General features: G+C 33.7%; 1 protein-coding gene across 3 annotated transcripts in view; it reads left to right on the top strand.

Moving 5' to 3' along the window:
* LOC118183879 (arrestin domain-containing protein 2-like) overlaps nt 1–15,387 on the top strand; it is a 390,857-nt gene that overhangs the window by 282,668 nt on the left and 92,802 nt on the right. For 2 of the 3 annotated variants that reach the window (XM_085811621.1, XM_085811622.1), the window contains 2 exons: nt 106–228; nt 13,529–13,755. In XM_085811621.1, coding sequence (XP_085667747.1) covers nt 106–228; nt 13,529–13,755 — 350 coding nt within the window. Of the gene's footprint in view, nt 1–105; nt 229–6,973; nt 7,104–13,528; nt 13,756–15,387 lie in introns of those variants that run through there. The other variant, XM_085811623.1, reaches the window with a different exon arrangement.

Here is a 15,387-nt window from a genome sequence, read left to right as displayed (position 1 = left end):
CGCAATATTTCGTGATATTTCAAACCGGATAGCTGTGTTCTGTTTTCTGCAGCAAAAACGATGGCTCATGATTTTCTGTTCTAACATCCCGTTTGTTGTTTTCAGCCATCCGGGTGTTGCTGAGAGGAAAAGCTCACGCAGAATGGAAAGTGGTTGTCAGTGGTGACAGAAGGACGGTCAAAGATGATCACGTTTTCATTGACGACAGAGCTGTTATATGGGGGAAAGGTAAGTAACATATTCTCTTAATTTTAACCGTACGTACAGACGTCATCCAAAAAATTCGTCCAGATAGATTCGGAAACGGCAAAACGGATATTTTTGTTGAAATATAGTACCCAATAGTTTTCTCGATTACCATATATTCTTTACTTCGTGCAAGGAATGAAAAGGGTTTTGCATCTAATGGTGCATCAAAGAGACTTTCGAAAACAACATTTACAAGAAAAATATAACAAAATCAAATAGTTGAGGATATATTATTAGGCATCTCTGGCTTCAACGCCTTATGCCTTTAGCATTAATGGAGCGTATACAGCGCCCTCTCTAGCCTTATCCTGCAGAAATAATATAACAAAGGGGGAAATTTATAGCAATTTCCTGCGGGATCCGAAAACACTGCGTAGATAAACAACTAATTTTTTTCTTAGATATCTATTTTAAATAGTTATTAAATCAAAAAGTGCAAATGCTGTTTCGATTGAGTAAAATATCAAAATGTTGAATACTTTTTATTTATTTTATTTTTAGTACTTTTACGTATTTCCTCTTTATTTATTTTTAATATTTCAAGGAATTTGAATAGAGAAATATTGTAGAATATTATTCTATGATTCTTATATATATATGGTTTTATTCTTCCTTCTTTATTAATGAACTGGCTGTTTATTACTCGAAGTCTAGATGTGGGAATACTTTTTTTCACGGTTTTATTTCATTTCTATTCTCTGGTTGTTTGAGTCAAATTTTGAAATTAGATTAAACTCTTTCTACAGACCCAATTTTCTTGAAATTTTGTCCACCTATGTGTTTGCGATGGCAGTACAATAGCCCTTAGGAATACTTTATTCTTGATTTTAATTTCGCGAATGAAATTTTTTCGGAATTTTGAATATGATTTGACAATTTTTTGGGGGGGAAGGGGAATGGGTTTCCAATATCTTCCGATTTTAACCTATCTTCCGTTGATATCAATCGTAGATTTTAAAATTAAAAAAATTCACCATTCATTATCGCGGCGCATGGATTTAAACGAGGACGAGATCAAAATTTTAAATCAGACAGAAATGTAACTGAATTGGATGTAAATTTATGCCATCCATTACATGAGAAAAACCTTGAAAAAAGATGTCGTCGTGTGTTCTTGGCTGGTAGGCTGATCAGGAGAAGGTAATTAATTGTCCCATCTTGAAGAAATTGTGGTGAATGGATAAAACTTGTAGGCGTCATAAAGGAATTGCAAACGTACAAAATACCGAATTTCATGCTAACTGTTATAATTTGTCGATTTGAAAGGTGTTTATATACGATATATAAATGGTATAAATGGTAAAATATATTATTAATACATATTTAGATGGATAATAAATTATTAATATAGTATTATGAAATAATATATATTAATTAATTAATATATAAATATTATTATTTTTTAACCCAAAGGAGCAATTTGCTCAAAAGGGTTATTAATTTCGTTTTGGCATTTTGCGTTGATTCACTATAAACCGCGAATCATTTTTTAAATTCTTGCCACCAAATATTAGAGCTCTGTATTATATTTAAAGGAATTAAATAATGAAGAATCTGCATAAATGTATGTATGTTTCTCGCATTGTGATAAAACAACGGTACCTAGAGCCATCAAATTTTGGATAACGTACGTCTCCACCCGAATATGGGCCTTTAGAAGCCCGAATTTGGAATTTGTTTTATTATCTATTTCAATTTTTCATTATCTATATCATTCATTTTATTTAATATCTATATTAAGCCCAAATTTGGAATTTGTTTTATTATCTATTTAATATTTTGTAAAGCATTTATGAGTTTTTGCTTAAGAAACTCAACGATTTCAAAGCGAGAAATGGCAACACTGTACGAGGAAAAAAAATATTTATTTTCAGCGCGCGTGATTGTGTATCAGGAACTCTAAAGATATGCTCATTTTAAAATTATTTTGCGATATTACTATTGAACTGAATTTTATGGTTTAAGTGCGAAGTTAAGTGCTATTTAAATAAATAAAGGTAACACACAAAACGTTAAAAAACGGCCCTTTGCGCGTAATGTAAAATTTCATTCAGATTTTTATTTTTTTTAAATTTAATCTGTCTGTTATTTATTACAAGTACAACTATTTGAAAGTAATAGACGCAATTCTTAAAAGAGTATTATTATTTGGGGGGTGGGGTTAAGCGGATTGATTTAAATAAAAATGCATTGAATTAATGATGTATCTAATTAAAAACATTAAGTATTTTTTATAGAAAAACATAATATATTTTTTCTTTTTCTTTTTTTCTTTTTCTGAGACTTTTCATAATACACTTGCATTTTTCTCCCTTTGTATTGATAATTCTTACTTATAAACCGTATTAAACTTTAAAGACAAATGTTTAAATCTGAAACCTTTTAGACTCTTTTAATCTTTTACTTGTGTTACAATATTTCCATTAAATCATCAACATTAAACTAAAAAACTAATAAATGATTGCAAAAATATATAACAGCTTATTATACGCTCTCTTTCTTTAGTTTTCATTGCGGCTTAAATACAAAACAACTGAGAAACACCTGCACTTTTGCATTTTTTGCATTATTAGCTGGTCCCAGTTATAAAATTAAAATTTACCTATAAACATAAAATAAACGATCGATTAAGCCGCATAGGAACTGGCCCAGATAAATAAGCATTTGAAAAGACAAAATGGTAGATACAGTTTAGAGATTTGCCTCAGGTTTTAAAAATCTTTCGGTGTGACTCAAATTATAAAAATATGTATATATTTTATAAATAACTTTATGTTATAAGCAAATTATTAAAATTGTTCTTATAGTTTGGTAAATAAGTATATTTAGAAAAGAATTTGTAAGCCTTATAAATGAAGCTTCAACTCAAAGAACAATATTTAAAGACAGTCTTAAAATATTTTTATTAAAAGTGATTTTTCACAATTAGTTTTGCTTCTCCTTTTAATATCCATGTTGTCATCTTATCTGGTGCAGTATTTTTTAACATCTTTCATCTGAAACTTTCGATAGTAATTCCTTTCATTTCTTTTGTAAACAGAATACAGAAATTGAAATTGAAAAATAAAAAGATAAAGGGGGGAAAGACTCAGTAAACAATTTTATACTTCAAGTATTAAAATTTTATCTTTAACAAGTTGTCAGAATTTTTTCTTTTTTTTTTTTTTTTTTTTTTTTTTTGTGAGAGACAGAGATGGTAATAACACTAATAAAAAAGGAGCCAAATCTCTGAAAAATGGACTACAGGCAGCTAAACAACTCAACTCAGAGTTCGTAAACGATTTTCGATAGTTGGGCCGCCAAGTTCTTAGAACGTTGTCACAAGCAATCTTTTCTAACTGTATATATATATGAAAGAAACGAGACAATTTCTAAACAAAAACGGAACCCGATATATTTTGACAGTTTCTGCGAACAGTTAGGAAAATATAAAATCCTAAAACGAATATTTCTCAGCTAAAATTTCTACTCGTGGGCTTTTGTAGGCGAAACAAATTGTTGCTCTTTGTCTGGATTTAGTTTTTATCTCTATCTAGTTTTTCAGGAGAAAATTTCGCTATCCTGTTATTTTCTAGGAAAAAAAGAATACATTTTCCAATTCATATGTTTCTTCGTTTTTTTACAAAGTCATACTTTTGTTATATTCTGCGAAAACAATATTATCTTTTAACACTTTCACGAAGCGAATGATTTTTCAATCCCTAATGTTAACTCTTTCATTAAAAATACAGTCGTATAAAGGTATCACACTTTTGATTAATACTACTTTGACATGACTGGGCATTTTTCATTGAATGAAGTATTTACTTTCAGCTTATAATGGATTGCTTTACTTTCGAGTATCGTAAAATTGATTTTAATTAGATTGCTTTGGATTAATAGTACTTCTATATATGATGTTTTGGATTAATCATACATAGGATAATTTCGTGTTGACAATTTCCAATAGCCAAATGGAGAGATGTTTTATCGGAACTTCAATTCATGGCTTGTAGAAACATTAGGTTATTTCGAAGCAGAAGAGATGAAACATGAGCAATGCCTTCGCCAGGGCTCGAACCTCGGATCTCTCGAATACGCGCCGAGTGTGCTGACCATTATACCTCGAAGGCATGCTAAGAAGGCGGGAGAAATGCCTTATATATCCCCCATATAGAGGGCGACTGGGGATCAGGGGATCAATCGCCAAATCCTTGTAGTGGAGAATCATCATGCACCACCTTTTTTTAGTTCAGGCACCACTGTAGAGACAGACGATTTTTTGGAAGCTGTAGTTATTTAGTATAAGCAGTGTCCTCACCGGGACTCGGAACCACGGGCCTCTCGAATACGCGTCGAGTGTGCTGACCCCGAAGGCATGCTATACTCCCTCTTTTAAAGGGCGACTGGGGATAAGGATATCCAATCACCAAATCCTAGCGGTGGAGAGTTATCATCCATCACCTTTCTCAGTTCGGGCGGCACTGTAGAGACATTAGTTTTTTTATGCTTGAGAAGTGAAAAATAAGCAATCCCCTGACCAGGTCTCGAACCTCTCGAATATGCCCGAGTATACTGACCACTACACTCCGAAGGAATGCTAAGAAGGCGTGAGAAATACCTTATAAGCGTTTAAAACGATAAATAGTAAAAATAAAAAAATAATAAATCTTAAATATGTTAATTTTTATTTTGTGTTGATCAAAGGATTAAAACCGAAAATCAAATTATTAATATGTTTCTTTCCCCCCCCCTTGCTTATCCTTGCTTTTTTACTTCTTTCTACGAAGTAAAGGAAGCATTGTAATCAAGAAAAAATCCGGGTACGATATTTCAACGAAAATATCCATTTTGACAGCAATCAAATTTGTAATCTAATTTAACGATGTTTTTGCTTGACGTCCATACGTAAGAACAGACTAAAGCGCTCTTCTTTCCCAAATGGATTATAAAACTGATTTAAAATGGATTCAGAAGAGATTTTTTCTCTGATGTATGTACGTACGTATCTCGCTTAATTCAAAAACGAGTAGCCTCAGAACATTGAAATATATAGGACTGCTATAACATGCAATTGGGCACCTCCCTTTTTGGTTGCAATCTACCAAACCAAAAAGTATATATTTATAAAGATATATGTACCCACTCTGTTACTCGGCTCCCGTGAGGCTCAGTTATTTTTATTCTTATATGTTGGAAAATTGTGCATTTTTGACTTTCAAAATGATTGAATTAGGTTGTTTTTATCTTCCGGTTAAGGCTTTGATACTTTTAGTTAATCTTCATGCAATAGTTGTAGAACTATCAACAATTTAATAGTTGTTTAAGCGCGGATTACCCTAATTGTTTTTACTATAGCAGTCATATTTGTTTACATTTGGAACTTAGTTAGAATAGTGAATTAAGTCTTTCTACACACTTCAGTGTCTTTTTGCTGTGTGGGTCCAAAAGGAAACATTTAGTGCACTGAAAAATCTGCCTTCTTGCACGCTGGCCAAATTGCTTGTTTTTGAGAAGAAACTGTAAATTTCATTGTAAAAATTGTTTTTTTAATTGTTTTAACTGTATTTGGTGTTTTTCTACATTTTTCAATTTTTAATGAAGATATTTTGAATGAGTTTTTATGTATTTTTGTCTTGTCGCAAAGTGAGATCTGAATTAATTGAATGAGAAATGCATCTCGAATGAAATTCGAGGAAATAAGTTTAAATGAAATGCAGGAAAAAATGCGTATAATTTAATATTCCGTACAAGGAAGTCATGTGGTGTACACATCAAATGTTTTAACTCTTAGTAGAATAGTGAATAAGGCAGTTGGTGAGCCAAATTCTGAGTCTTTTTGCATAATGTAGTCAGAAGGTAACTTTCAATTTTGCGCCCCGAAAAATACGTCTTCCTGCCCATTGACTGATTGGTTGATTTTTACGTAGCAACACTAATTTTTATTTTTATTTTTTAATTGCATTTGGTTTTTTATGTTATTCTGTATTTTAATATTTTTAAAGAAGATTGAATTTTTGTGTATTTTTGCCTTGCCGCAAAGTGAAAACTAACTGAATTGATTGAATTAGAAATATATCTCTGATGAAAGTAAATCGAGAAAATAAGTTTGAATGAAGTGCAGCGAAAACATGTGTATAATTAAATAGGGAGTGCAAGGATGTTATCTAATGTCAACATCAAATATTTTTTTATTAACCATATATAGGATAACACTATTGAAGTGAATCAAATGCTTTGCAATATTTTGATCATTTCATTTCTTAAAGCACCATTTAATAATGATAGCTGAGTATGATTAAAGTGTAAGCCATGGCATTGCACCGTCTTAAGCCATCTTCAGCTAGATCAGTGGTGCGCAAACTAGGGGTCGCGACCCCTTTAGGGGTCGCCAGAAGTTTTTTGGGGGTCGCCAAATTTTTATGAAATGCATTACACCTGCATGCTGCATACCATACAGTGCACATATAAAGAGTGAAGCGCCATCACTCACTGTTTAATTGCAATTTCATGCTGTCCGCTCTTTCTTTGACCGTAATGCGTAATGTAAGTAAAGTGTGAAGACGCAAGTTTTTCACTCCGGTAGATAGCGCCCTCTTCGCGGTAATTCGCCAGTTTTTACTGAAAAGCGCCTGTTTGACAAGACGTAAACCGCAGGGAAAGGGGAAAAATTCGCTTCCGTGACCAGCCAATCAGATGGCGAGGTTCGCGGTGTATCTGATAGTCAGAGTGAAGACGTGAAGTGTTCGCATGAAGTTGTAGCATGTAGCAGTTGGCCTGCAATTGTTTTAGTTTATTCTCGAGTTTTATCATGTGACGTTGTGTAATTATGATTTTTTATATTTTTATCGGGCTTTGCTACTCTTTGTTATCAGGTATGTACTATCATTAGAGAAAGATATCTGTTAATTTTATTGAATTTCTCGAAAAAAAAAATTATAAAATTTTATATATCATTTGTTTTAGTTTAAATAATTTAACCCCTATCTTCATAATGGGTAAATGGGTATTACGTACACCAGGTACATCTTCAGCTAACAAAGGAACAAATGCTGATGAGGATTCGCAAAATACTGAACTAAATGCCCGATCTAAAAAAGTAAGAAAATACAATGAGGAGTTTATGAAGTATGGTTTTACATTTTGTGCTGTTGATGATGAAGAACGCCCGATATATGTCATTTGCAACGAAAAATTAGCAAATGAGAGCATGAAACCAGCTAAATTAAAAAGGCACCTGAAACTAAACATAAAGAACTTCAAAACAAACATGGCGATTTGTTTCAAAGACGAGCTGAAAATCTGAAAATTCAAAGTGCACATTTAAAGAAATTTACAACAATACCTCAGAAAGCATTACGAGCTTCTTTAGAAGTTTCTTATCTAATAGGAAAAACAATAAAACCCCATACAATTGGAGAATCCCTTATCCTTCCTGCAGCAACTAAGATGACATCAATTATGCATGGCGATAAATATGGAAATGAACTAAAAGCAATACCATTATCAAGAGATACCGTGTCTCGGCGGATTTCCGAAATGTCACGAAATATCGAGTCAGAAGTCATAAAACGCATACAAAATTCATCTGTATTTGCTTTACAACTGGAAGAGACTACCGATATTACTAAAATGTCACAACTAATTATTTACGTTAGGTTTATTTTTAATGAAGATATAACAGAAACGTTTTTATGTTGCAAAAGTTTGGAAGGAAAAACAACCGAAGAAAAAATATTCGAAGTAATAAATGAATATTTTGAAACAAAGTCCCTTTCCTGGGCAAACTGTGTTGCGGTTTGTACTGATGGTGCTGCAGCATTAACAGGTTCGAATAAAGGGCTCAGAGGCTTAATTCAGAAGGTGGCGCCTCATATGGTGTTTAATCACTGTATGATTCATCGGCAAGCTCTTGTTGCAAAAGATATGGATGAAGAGTTGCACAACATATTACAAGACGCTGTTAGTTCAATTAACTACATTAAATGCAACAGCCACAACAGCCGTCTCTTTTCAATACTTTGCAATGAGATGGGCTCAACGTATGAGAGATTACTGTTACACACCGAAGTCAGATGGCTTTCACGTGGGAAAATACTATGACGGATTTGAGAAATGAAGTGTACATGTTTTTAATCGAAAATAAACGTAGATTGGCAAGTTATTATATCAATGAAGTTTGGCTAGGGAAGCTGAGCTATTTAGTTGATATTTTCGAAAAACTTAACGACTTGAATTTGAGCTTGCAGGGTGAGAATTCAACTATCATAACTTCAGCCAGTAAAATTCAAGCTTTTAAGAATAAGCTTAGTCTCTGGCAAACTGAACTGAATAAAAACAACACCGACATGCTCCCTTGCTTTAACGATTTTACCAAGGAAAATAATATAGATATATTTACATTTAAAAACATCATTTCCAATCACATTGAAAAATTAAAGGAAAATTTTTCGAGGATTTTCCTGAAAACGATCTTGGTTGGATTCGAGATCCATTTTACTTTGACATATGCAGTTCAACTCTTCAAATTAGTGAGAAAGAGCAATTGATAGATCTAATTAGTGATTATACTCTTCGAAAACAATTTAAGACTCAGTCTTGCCAAAAATTTGGCTATCCGTGGAAAAACAATATCCCGTTTTATGCAAGAATGCCATCAGAGTGTTAATACAATTTGCATCAACGTATTTATGTGAAACTGGATTTAGCAAACTAGTTTCAATAAAAACTGAATACCTCTCGCGTTAAAACCCTGAAGATGATATGCGAATTGCAATTAGCAACATACATCCAAACATCGATGAGATAATTAGAAACTTGCAGCCACATACATCTCATTAAAGGGCAATTTACTGATTTTTGTGTTATAAAAAAAGTATTTTCTTAAAATTATTAATAAAATTAATATGAGTCAGATATTATGATGCTTTTATTTGATGAAACGAAAGAAATGCGCGAAATATACATCGTATTTGTGAACATTTATCTCTAGGGGTCGCCAAAAATTTTCTCTCTACAAAAGGGGTCGCAGTCGAAAAATGTTTGCGCACCACTGAGCTAGATCATCGACGCCACTCATCCAAGTTTTTGTCTTTGGGTTGCGAAGAATGTTTTTACCACAGCCTCCCCCTCCTTCGCGTTGCTCGTGAAGGAGCGAACCTCCAGTGAAGAGGCAATCCAGGGATCGGAATAAAAAATATTGCGATGATGAAATCTCCAGACTATATGATGGATGTGGCATCATTTCGATTTCGCGAAGTTCCTGGAGTTTTTCCTGTGAGTGGTGCAAACAGTCAGAAATTCAGCATTAAATTGCTGTTTGAAAGCGCGTTTTCTGTTCCACTGTAAAGTACTTCGGCTTCAAAATGACATGTATCCTCTTTATTTCTACATAATGCACCGTTTGCAGTGAAATTGCAATGGATAATCTCTTAAAAACTCTTACAAGCCAGAAAGCATCATCTTATGTTCGAATCACTCACGTTTGGTAACCGCTTCTGGCTTGGGTTCATTTACTGCCTTCTGTGTCTTTAGGAATACAGAAATGTTATGAGAAGCTACGGCTTATAGAAACGACCAAGGACCGAGTGGATAAGACGACTGAACAGGGATAGTTCGATTTGGATTCCTGTTCTGGCGAACAAAATCTGTATATGGATGGTTTCGTGGTTTTCTCTACTTATAACACGAATACGAGCAAGTTTCCCTCAACATGTTCTTCACAAAAATAACCCTTTCTTTATATAGATAGTCCTTATGTAGTTTGCCATGAACAAATTCCATTTCGTGAGTTTAGCTGATATTAGAAATTCAAGTATCTAAGTGAAGTTCTTTAACTATTTATTTGCAGTGTTATGTTACAAGAAACGTTTTTCTTTCACTTGACTATTCCTTACTTCTTCCATAGTGCTATAACTCTTTCAAATTCGTGTAGCAAATGTTTCTTAATTAACCGCCTTCTATTATTCACTTTGTAACTTTCTATGCCACAGATGAAGTCATAAAAATGAAATGTTTCAGAGCAAATAAATCATCAATGGGCATCCCTTGTGGTATTATCTTTCGAAAATTAAATACGGGACGTATTTGTCGCCAAACATACTTATATTAAATAATTAAAAACTTTTGACTCACTAGCTTAATAGATTTGGACCGTCTAGAAGTATTTAGTCGTGGTAAAGCACACAAAGGCTATCTCTTTATGAAGAAGAATGACATCATTGGAGATATTTAAATAAAAGTTGACTTCGAATTTATACTATGCATGAAACTAGCTATGTAAGCTACCTAAAATGCCTGTAAGAGAAGAAAAAGGTGCCAAAGTTATAAAACTTGGACTGTAGAGCAATAAAAGACAGTCCTGTGGTCGGATGAGTCTTCCTTCATACTGTTTTCGACTCCTGGGCGAGTTTACGTCTGGCGAACTCCTTCCCAAGCGTATGATACAGATTTTTTGCTGCCGAGTGTGAACTTCGTTTCACTCTCGGCAGCAAAAAAAAGAGCGAGTTCAAGGGTTTGGACAGCCATATCGTGAAACTCATGAAACCCTTGATTACTGTTCAAGGTCACAACTGCCAAGGATTATGTGACCATTTTGGCTGATCACGTCTATTCCGAGGTACAAATTATGTTTCCCAATGATGATGACTTATTTTAAGAGGACAGAGCTCCTGCTCACTCAGCTCAACATCGTCCAGGAGACTGGTTTTCTGAGCATGAGGGTGAACTTTCACATCTACCATGGCCACCATAATCACCAAATATCAATGTTATTAAGCCTTCGGGGCTATTTTGGAGAAAAATCTGCATGAGCGCTATCCACCACCATCATCGTTAACTGAACTTGCTGAAGTTTTACGAGAAGAGTGGTACAAGATTCTCTTGCAAAGCATTTAAGACTTCTATTTATCTATTCGGAGAAGACTGCCAAGCAGTTTTAAATGCCAACGGTTTTCCTACACGTATTAGTCACAACAATATGTTTTTATTTCGGTGTCTCCATATTTTTGTCCAACCCCTGTATTGAATAGAAATAACGCAGCTCTTCTTACAGACTATGATGGTGCGTTATTATCTAAATTTAGGCCAAAATGAAAATCTTACTTTGGCGCAGATTTTGAATGAAATTCTATCAGTTACGAGGGTGATCAATCGCTTAATCAGTTCCATTAATTCAATGCGGTTCTTCCAAACGCTTTGAGAATTCTAATATCATAGTTTTTCCCAATTCATTGCTATTTTCTTCTGTAGACAACGCTAAGTTAGCTGTCACTTTGCTTTGTTCATTGTTTTAAGTATAAACACGGTTGTCCTATTTCGCCAACTTGTAAGCAGTTACCATCAATCAGCTTATTTCCTTGTAAAGGAAAGGTGTTTGAAAGCGTAATTCATTTTAGACGTAAACTATCTGCATAAATAACCATGATAAAATCGTGCCTGAAATGTCGTACATTTTAGATTCAAATTGATTCAGAAAAGTAGTAAGTGCCAGTGTTCTCGAAGAAGTTGTATTGGGCTTGTACATAAACGACTTTTCGATACAAGGAAATTCGATACAAGGATTCTTTACAAGGAAATAAGCTGATTGATGATAACTGCTTACAAGTTGGCGAAATAGGATAAACATCAGTATCCTAAGTTTAAAAATATTATGCAAACGACTCTCTTCCTACTGCCTAGGTGTTCTATTTATGAATTTTATAATCTGTAATAACTTGCTCCAACATACCATTTCAAGTATTGTTTTAAAATTGTATTGGTTTATTAAAATTATTTACTGTACACTCCGTTTTTTTCATTTCCAAATGCCTGAATTCTTACAATGTTTTTTTTATGTTATTCTGAAGCAATCCCGTGGACATTTCTTTAGTATTATTAGTTAAGTTCATTATAACACTGCTCTCAGTACTAATTATATTTATCTCATTAAGTTTATCTGTTACGTATTATATTCATCTGTTATTTTTATCACATGAAAAGAAATGTTCTCAATTTAATTTGGGAATTTCAAATTGTATTAAAATTATATTCTAATCACTTTAAATCCTAAATCATTATTTTTAATAAATACTGGAACGGGGCTGTAAGGTGGGATTGTATGATTTACCGCAATAGGTAAACCTTAGATCCTTTGGAAAGCTTCAAATGCTCATATCCTCAACCTTTCTTTGCAGACTAAAATAAAGCTCACAAAATAGAATCTTTTAGAGTTAGTTAATATGAGAGGGCATTACCAGTTGACCTGAGCTTACGTCGCTAATGTCCCCCGTGCATTTAGCTGTACTTGACTAAATAAGAAAATATGCTATAAATAAGCTCTTTGAACTTATTATCTGCATACTGCGGTTACACTGCGGTTTATAATGTATAATATTATCATAAACTGGTGTAGAATCTGGAAAGAGAAATTAAATACGTGAAAATGTATTTCTCTTTCATAAGATACAAGAAGAATTCTCGAATGAATTTGAATATTAGTATAAACCCGCCCTCGTTCCTGTAAACTGAAAATACAAATACCTCGAAGTTACAAGTATCGTTGCCAACTAATTGAAATTTACAGAGGATGCTAAATGCACCTTGCAGAAGGCAAACGCAAACTACAAGGCACAGTCTGTTTGGCATGAGATCGAAACTGAACCTTAGAGAAAGAGAATTCTGCACTTAACTTGAATAAGAGGAGTTTAATTCTGTGCAGTCTTTAGACGGGCAATTGCTTCAAAAAAGTATGAAAAAAAATATCCACGGTTTTCGAAATAAAGTTGCGAGAGGAATGGTAAATGCATTGTGGCTTCTGGCAGATCCACGATGACGTAATAATTATACATACGCTTAATTATTTCCTTATAGCAACACAAAACTTCTTTATAAAAAACTCGAGTTCTTGCTACCTTGTGATGGAAAACATCCGACAATAGAAAGCCTATATAAAAGACCAAGAGCCATTCATCGTAATTCTAATTGGTGGACTGAAAAAAATGCTTCTATGTAATGCAAACTTTTAAGAAAACTCACAGCTGAGAGGAGAGGAAGAGGGCTTGGATTAGCCTGTAATAGAAAGAAGATCTGAGATCCTATTTTGCAATGTCTTTTATTCCTCCCGAAGAAGCCGTAACTATGTTTCATCGCCCTCGAAATCGATAGAATTTAATTTTAAATCTACGTCAAACTAAGATAAATCTAAATGTTACATTGACATGATTCTCTTTCTTTTGATCACTGATTTATTTCTATTATAAAATGACTGCTTTTCGTGTTTCCAAAAAGTTGATATTTCATCAGTATTTCTTCTTTATTTCAGAGAAGTTAGAGGGTAATATGCCTATCCTGCCGAGGGGACGCCACTCCTTCCCCTTCCGGTTCCAGCTTCCCGAGAGTGCCCTTCCTTGTAGCTTCGAGTCCCGGTCCTGTACCGTCCGGTACTACGTCAAGGTCACAGTGGATATCCCATACGCTTCTCCACCACAAGGCATGAAGTACTTCACCGTCATAGGACCCCATATAGATTGCATGGATGAGCAGTACCTGGTATGTATTAAATGTATGATAGTATCTTCTAAACATGTTCAAAATAATTTTCGCATACTGCCTTTTTTCAGATTAAATGTAGTCAAATCTTAGTTACTGGGTACAAAATTTTAGAATACACACACACGAACGGAAGTTTCTGAACTTGACGGTCCTCGAAGTACAGATCGTTATTCTTCCATTTAGCTGTCAAAACTTCAACCCTGATAAATAGACTAATGCTTAATTTCATTAGTGTCCGTTAACGATTTTTGCCCCTGAAACGATAAAGTTTTTTTATCCTCAAAATGGACAAAATCCTAGATCTCAGTGAGTGTCCAGTAATGACAGTTTGACAGTGTTTAGATTTTTAACTATGTACCTGATTCTGATATAAGGATATTTGTGTATTTTATATATACAATTAAAACTCGGAAATAATTGAATTGTCCAGTAATGACAGGTTTGATAGTGTTTAGATTTTTAACCATGTACGTGATTCTGATACAGGGATAATTGGGCATTTTATGTATGCAATTAAAACTCGGAAATAATCTTTTGAAGATTTTAAAATACCTTCAAAATAATTATGCGATTGTTTTAAATTATATTAAGTAGTTAATGTGTTAGGCGAAATATTTATCGTCTAAATGCTTAATGTTTGGCATCAACACAGACCCAGTCATAATCGACCTCCATTAGTTGAAATTCCGTTTTAGCATACACTCCTTACTAAGGAACAATTCCTGAATCCCAGACGTTAGATTTAGGAGACTAGCATCCTCTCATTTTAGCAGGCACTCCCTTATAACGGGCAAAAATCCGTGAATATTTACTAACGGGATGTTTTACTGTATTGGGTTGGACTCTACTGGCGTGTGCTTTGTTTGCCAAACATTATTGCCTTCGAAAATATACCTCCTTGCTTATATCAATAATCGGCATTAATGATTTATAAAATGGTCCAGTTGCCATAGAATAATTGCAATGCTTGGATAAGAGAGCCTTAACTATTCATTCGGAATAAGACGTGAAGAAAAATTCAATGAATCGGAAATTATTGAAATGGATAAAACAGTCACTGTTCCACAGACAAATAAAAATGCTTATTGAGCAATATGCAGTGATAGTGTCCATGCGTAACTATATGGAGAATTCAGAACAAATGTTCTGTTGCTACTTGTGCGAAAGTAATCATCGAATAAATGCTGAAATCTGAAGAACTTCTAGTCCCTATATGATTCATAGCAACCTTCTTGGAACGCATAAAGGAAGTATTCTTTAGAAGAAAAAAGACGCATTTCTAGGTCTGCTGAAAAGACATCACGCATTTGAGATACCCCAGTTCTCATCTTATGCAAGAAATATTCTTCTACAATAATTATTAAATTAAATTTGTTATTTAATTTTTTTGCTAAAGTATTAGGTTTTTTTCATCCATGCAAGATGGTCCAACAGTAATATATACATTTTTTTAATTTTTATCTTTTTTAAAATTTCCTTGGCACACAGTTTTGTCTTCCTGCAAAGCCACCATAGTATCTTGCTGATGTAATTTTTTTTTTTTCCAAAGTTTCCAGAAAAACTGATACATCAAAATTTATAAGGTATTTCTCCCGCCTTCTTAGCATGCCTCCGTGTTGTAATAGTCAG

This window comes from Stegodyphus dumicola, chromosome 2 (genome assembly GCF_044657685.1).
Source record: "Stegodyphus dumicola isolate Sdum_Otavi_A_Nest chromosome 2, ASM4465768v1".
Classification (NCBI taxonomy): Eukaryota; Metazoa; Arthropoda; class Arachnida; order Araneae; family Eresidae; genus Stegodyphus; species Stegodyphus dumicola.
This window is presented reverse-complemented; position numbering and strand designations above follow the sequence as displayed.